Source organism: Canis lupus, chromosome 20 (assembly GCF_003254725.2).
Source record: "Canis lupus dingo isolate Sandy chromosome 20, ASM325472v2, whole genome shotgun sequence".
Lineage (NCBI taxonomy): Eukaryota > Metazoa > Chordata > Mammalia > Carnivora > Canidae > Canis > Canis lupus.
In genome coordinates, this window is record NC_064262.1 from 15597634 (window position 1) to 15604577 (window position 6944).

At 35.2% G+C, this 6944-nt stretch overlaps 1 protein-coding gene across 1 annotated transcript; it reads right to left on the bottom strand.

The window, feature by feature from the left end:
* Nucleotides 1-1021: 1021 nt before the first annotated feature.
* LOC112662874 (syntenin-1) lies at nt 1022-2849 on the bottom strand. The gene has a single exon (XM_025451520.2). It carries the CDS (start codon nt 2798-2800, stop codon nt 1904-1906), a length of 897 nt encoding a protein of 298 aa, XP_025307305.1. The 5' UTR covers nt 2801-2849; the 3' UTR covers nt 1022-1903.
* Nucleotides 2850-6944: the final 4095 nt, after the last annotated feature.

Here is a 6944-nt window from a genome sequence, read left to right on the forward strand (position 1 = left end):
AGTGCTATTGTCATTTTGGCAAATGGCCTGAACCCTGAGGAGCTGAAAGTGATGACTGTCGATCTATAGGTCTTAAAAAATAGTTTAAATCATATTCAGACTATAGTGTCTGAAGATGCTGGGGGAATTTTCTGCAGGAGATTCAGGCTTTATATGTGAAGAATGATTCCCAGCTTCCTCAGATGGCTCATTACAACACATGTCATAGCACAGAAACAACAAAAAAATTATACTATACCAGAAAATTCTTGTAACAGGCTCACAGTCACATGTAGATATACAACAGATCGACACTGGATACCACTTAATACAAGTGTTTTCATCTTAAGGAAAAATATTTACAAATATTCAGTTGCAAACACATGTATGATTCCAGTTAGAATATAATTTAAACTTCTAGCCCTGGCTTCTAAGATAGTATGACCTGTCTTTTCCTGTTAGTTTGTCTGTTGATTACCTGATTCAGCCACAATAGCCTCCTTTTCATTCTTAAATCCAAGACTTGTGCTTGATTTAGGACTTTTGAATGTGCTTTTCATATTCCCTACATTTAGGACTTTTGAATGTGCTTTTCATATTCCCTACATTACTTCTCTACCATATTGCCTGAGTGGCTCCTTCTTGTCAAGCAGAATTCAATTAAAGTGTCACGTCCTCAGAGAAGCCTTTGTTGACCATACTAGCTAATAAGACCTTTATGACTATTGTGTGACTGTTTTGCTTCTCCTTTGTAGCACTTATTACCATTTGAAATTATCTTATTTACGTATTTAGTTTTTTTTTTATTTATATGTATTTAATTAAAATGGAATAGACATAAACCAAAAAGAAAAAAATCAGGATAAAGTGTCATTGCCATTTTGTTTGTAGGGAGGGGTCAGGAAATGGAACAGATTACCTGGGAAACATCCTAAGACGATCTCAAAGAGGGTAGGTTACAGAATTTAAGAGTAAATGACAAAATTAGGTATTATTCCACTTAACCTACAAGTGAATAAAGGAAGTCAAAATAGTTATCCTATTTGGTACAAGAATTTTTACATTTAATACATAGTGATTCATTTCTCAGAAACTAAAATACCGGTAACTTTTAGAAGAAAGAAATTTCCATTACACAATGACTAGAAAAATCTCAAATGCAACTAAGCAGCTATGCTGTATAGCTCAGTATGTATCATTACATTGTTCTGGGCTAGTGTACATTTCAGTTTAACATAGAACTGCATTTTGGGTTTTAGAAAGGCAGCAATAGTTCTATTTTGGCTTTTATTCTAGATGCTTAACACAGTTAAGGCGACAGTTCAAGCATATTAAGTGAAGGTAGTTACAATTTAATGATGACCAACACAATCTCTTACAACCTACATACACTGTATAATGCTTACATGGAATGAAACCAGTGTACTTGGTGTTTTACACGCGCGCGCACACGCACACCCACAGAACTAAAAAAGCATCAAAAGCAGTCATTCTACATGTACTATGGCAACACATTAAAAACGCAATTATACCATAGAACTAAAGTAATATGAACAGCTCTACTTGATATGTAAGATAAAGGTGATTGGTTCTAACACAGAGCCAAGACTGTATCAGTCACTCTAATCGTAATGGCTTATAAAAGCATCAGGTTTCCAGTAGAGAAACTACTCTAGGAAAATCAGTAAATCTGTCCAAAGTTTCACATCTGTAAAACCAGGATAAGGCTACAACAATCTTGAAGTGTGAACAAGATATCCAATCTAAACAGTGAGATTCCCAGCCATAATGTAAGATAGAAAGGTCTTCATCATGCCGCATATGCGCTCTGGCTCCTGGAAAGCTTCATGTGCATAATATAAAGTTAAGTTGCCCAAGAAGTAAACTGGAGAAGTTTGGTGAAGTTTCCATTGTGCCATGACTTTTAAACCTCAGGAATGGTGTGATCCATCAGGCTCTTCATAATGCTTGGTGCCATCCGTTTAATAATATGTTCAAAGATAAAAGCAGGCATGATTGTAATAGTAACTACAGTCTCAGATGTTGACAGTATGTCTGCAATTTGAGAGTCCTTCAGCCCAATGACATTCTGCCCATTGACTTCACAGATGTTATGTTCTGTGAGAAGACCATTTCTGGCTGCAGAACTATCTTTCACTATGGATGTTATCTTTCCATTTTTAAAGATAAAGCCAACATGTCCGGTACTATCCTTATGCATGGTAACTGTCCGTTCAAAGGGCCTGTCACGAACAGTCATAGTAATCTTCTCTCCAAAAGCCTGTTTGAGCACCTTGTGAGCTTTATCAGAGCTCCAGCCTGCACAGTTTTCCCCATTGATCTGGAGTACTTGGTCCCCAAATCTCAGACCAACCAACGAGGCTGGAGAATTTGCCTGGACCAGTTGAACAAATATACCATTATCTATTGATTTAAGCCTGAGTCCAATTTTTCCATCTTGATCCTTACACAAAATGACTTCACGAATCCCTTGCTTAATTTCTGCTCTACGAATTCCAACATCGTTACCAGTTACAGGAGCTACCATATAGTTCATACTGGAAGGTCTTGCTACCAACTGCCCCTGAACTGATGCTCCAGGGGCCAAGGCCATATTTGCACGGATTTCTTCATCATTTAAACTCAGGCCCATGTACTGGGACAGCTCCGGATATAGTTTAGGATAGAGATTTCCATCTTGAGAGATGGGAGCAGAAGCTTCAGACAAAATTGCTGGGTTGGCAGGATTTGCAGAAAAGGCAGTTTGAGCCTGAAGAACTTTGTCTACCTTCAGGTCTTCAAGAGATGGGTAGAGAGACATTTTTGCAGATTTTTCTCGGTCGCAGGACCCGCCGCCGCCGCCGCCTCCGGTTACTCTACGTATTTAGTTTTTATGTATCCTTTCATCTTGGCACTGGACTGTAAGCTAAGAGCAGAGGTTTTCTGTGCTTTGCTCACCTTGTGGAAGAGAGCTCCTGGAAAAATTAGGTGCTTGATAATCATAAAAACTAATATTGACTGGATTGATGAGCAGGCAAACACTGTCCTTAGGCACTCATTGGTATTAATGTATTTATTCCTCACAACAACCCTGTGAGTTAGGTATTGCTATGGACTGAATGTCCGTGTCACCCTCAAATTCATATGTTGAAATCGTACCCCCTAAGGGGCTGTTATTAGGGTCTTTGGGAGGTGATTAGGTCACATGGGTGGAATTTAATGAATGAGATTTGTGCCTTTATAAAAGAGACACCAGAGAGCTAGCTTGACCCCTCTCCATGTAAGGACACGTTGACAAGACAGCTATCTATGAAGACGTGGGTCCTCACCGAATCTGTTTGGCACCATGATCTTGGACCTTCCAGTCTCCAGAATTGTGAGGAATAAATTTTTGTTGTTTATAAGCCACCCAGTCTATGGTAGTTTGTTAGAACAGCACAAATGAAACCACTGAAAAGCATAAAGTTGAACAAAAAACAAAATGGCTGCACTAATGTTTCAGAAAACCTTGGTTTTAAACTAAGTAACCTTTTTTCCTCTTTCACAAGTCTCCCCTCCTCTTCCTTCTTAGCCTCTTCTTTCAGGAACCTGCTACCTGAAAACATTACAAAGGAATCAGGCAGCATTTATACAATTCCTGTCAAAACCGACTAGATCTTGTATTTACTATAAAACCCCCCATCCCCTTCTTCCAGGGGGCTTGTGGATTTTTGAAGTCCTCAGCCTGCTGAAGCCTCCTTTGCCCAGAAATAAAGAAATAAAGCTGTTGTTTCTTTTTATCCCAAACTCTGTCTTTGTATTATATTTTGGGTCCAAAGCATGGAAATTGGTTTTCAACAACACAGATGGACTAAAACAAATATTGTTATTATCTTCATTTTATTATCTTCATTTTTGCAGATGAGAAAACTGGGTAACAGAGGTTAAGCTTTTGCCTAAAGTTACACAACTAGTAATAGAACAAGGATTTGAACCCATAGGGTCAGGTATAAATGTGGACTGAATACATCGGTGAAATAATGTATGGACACACAGGACCACACAGACATATACCACATGTTCCTACACTTACATGAACACATAAATGCTCATGTATTTACAGAAGTGCACTGCATTCTTAGAAGTTAAAACAGATTTGTGCTGATGCATCCATGTGGTATGTGCCTTTTCAGATCATCTGATTAGAGTAATGCAGATGCATTGAGAGTATGGGAGGAGCCAAAGAAAGAAAGATCTACCAAGATATTAGTATTAACCATGGGTCATGAGGTCCTAATACAATGGAAAGATATTGAAATGCCATAGTGAGGTGGAATCATTTATAAAGCACAAAATGATGGCCCTGAATAATTTTGTAAATATTTAGTTACAGAAAAAGTTAATCTATTTAAAGATAAATTTCCAAGAACAGCAAGCTTTATAATAGTATAAGTAATATAGAATTATTGAATCTAAATTTTAAAGGAATTTCTCACTGAGTGATCCAAAGTTTGCATGGTTTGTTATACTATTTGGAATATTTTTGTGTATGTAGATACATACAAACACAAGTGTATATGCATATATTTTTTTCTCATTTGACCCTTATTACAAAGAAAGGGATGTAAAATTATCCTCATTTTACCAATTAACAAATTGAGACCAAAAAGAAATTTTGAGTAGTTTGGCTAAGATCCATTTGTATGTAGATTACTCACAAGTATGATTAGAAGACAGAACTTTGAAAAGGATTAAAATTTTTTAAGTGACTGCTGTGTGTAACCACTATGTTAGATGGTCTACATATGCTATTTTATTTAATTCCCACAGCAATGGTTAAGGCAGATCTTACTGGCTGCCCCTGCCTACAGGATATGGATTCAGCTTTAAAGAACCATTTGGGGGGAATCTCTGGGTGGCTCAGTGGTTTAGCACCTGCCTTCGGCCCAGGGTGTGATCCCACATCGGGCTCCCTGCATGGAGCCTGCTTCTCTCTCTCTCTCTCTCTCTGTGTCTCTCATGAATTAATAAATAAAATCTTAAAAAAAAAAAAAAAAAAAACACTTGCCAGGGGTAACACAGCTATTTAATAGGGAGTGAGTGAGAAGGCCAACTCAACATTTCTGACAATACAATGAACAATTGAAATAATGACTCCATATTCATATATATATTTTGTTCACCATATAAGAACCTTGGAGAAAAATTTACCTTTGCTGTAGCACGTCATAGTTAAGAGAGATGTGAAATACTGTCTTTGGGAAGAGGACTGTGTTGTAAGTTTTGGTTAGTAAGTTTTTGAGAATCATTTGCAAATCTTAATTCTAACCATTTAGTAGGAAATGTTTATTTGTCATCCAATCAGTTCTGATTTGTAAACTCTGGCAGCATAAGAAAAGATAAAAAAAAATAATAAGCACCCATTTGATGGGAATAGATTTTTGAAATAATTTCTTCATATGTAAATAATTTACAAGGTAGTTGAATAATTTTGGCTATTATATCTGAATGTTTGATGAGAAAAATCTTTCTAATTAAAAAGTTGGACTCATGCAGTTCTCACTTTTTAATACAAAATCAAAAAGCATCGTGGATAATTTGCATTTGAATCTCTGCTGTAGAGTTTCAGTTATTTACTTAGAGAGCTAGGCATAGCACAGTGTGAAATCATTTATTTTCACATTTAGCTATATCAACCATTTACAAATAATCATATAATTTCCCTATATCTTCTTTCTAGCATTAATCTACTATCTATTCTAATGACTGCACTTGAAATATTTTTCTCCATTTGATTAAGATACTGAAGATAATACTATAAAGTCTTTTATTACTCAAAATTCGTCTTTTTAGAAATCTAACAAAGATTTCATGTATCTACTTGGTTACAAATCTCTAGCTATATATATCTCTATGTATCTATCTAGCTAGCTACTTATCTATGTACCTACTTAACTACTCAAAATCTTATCCGTTAGGTTATTTTTTCTTGAAAGATATGAAAATCAACTTGCTTTCTATCATCTATCTATCTATCTATCTATCTATCTATCTATCTATCTATGTATCTATCTATCTATTATCTATCTATCTATCTATCTATCTATCTATCTATCTATCATCTACCTAGTCATCCTTCTTATCATAATGGTTTAGCATTCCAAAAGGAAATATATCAGTAAAAATGAAATTCATGCATTAAAGAAGGAAAAAGGGTTGTAATTTCTTTAAGAAATATTTTGCTTTGATATGAATATGTATAATTCAATCTTTAAGCTGTCGCTACTTTAAAAAAGTAAGTAGTGAAAACAAGGTAATTACATAGTTAAGTAATATCCCTGTTCTGCTTAAAGTAAAATAGTATCACAAAAAATCTCCATTATCTTCCTTGAAGGTAAAGGCAAGGATACAGACAGTATCTTTTTTATTTTATAAACATATACACATCTGTATTGTTAAATATTTCCTTGAAAACTTTTACCTATTAAAATATGAACTTGTTCTTAGACTTCTGAGAAAATCTGACAACTACATGCTATTGGCTCACTGAAATTAAAAAAAAAAATCTTGCCTGGCACACACATGATAGTTTCATTTGAATTAAAACTTTTTCTTTCCCCAGGAAACACACCTTTCCCTACTATTACATAGTTTCTATATATATATATATATATATATCTTATATTTTATCAACATTTTTTGGAGTAAACTGTTGGAGTATTTTAATAGAAGTATCTCTGCTATCAAAGACCAAAAAGACAGACCATATGGGGGAAAAAAAAACAAAGAAAATGCACATGAGGTAAAAGATTTCCTTTTGACGAGAGATGTTGAATGCTGGATAGGTTACTTTGGTAGAGAAGTCAAATTTATTTTCCCTGAAAATGATTAGAAATATATGTATGAATCTTTCTGAGAGTCATCTGTGTCATTCTATTTCAAGGCAGGGCATTGACCTTTTTTTAATAGAAATATTTTTGGATTTT

Excerpts from the sequence above, each read along its gene's own strand:
- LOC112662874 (XM_025451520.2), bottom strand. The coding sequence starts at position 2,800 with ATGTCTCTCTACCCATCTCTTGAAGACCTGAAGGTAGACAAAGTTCTT.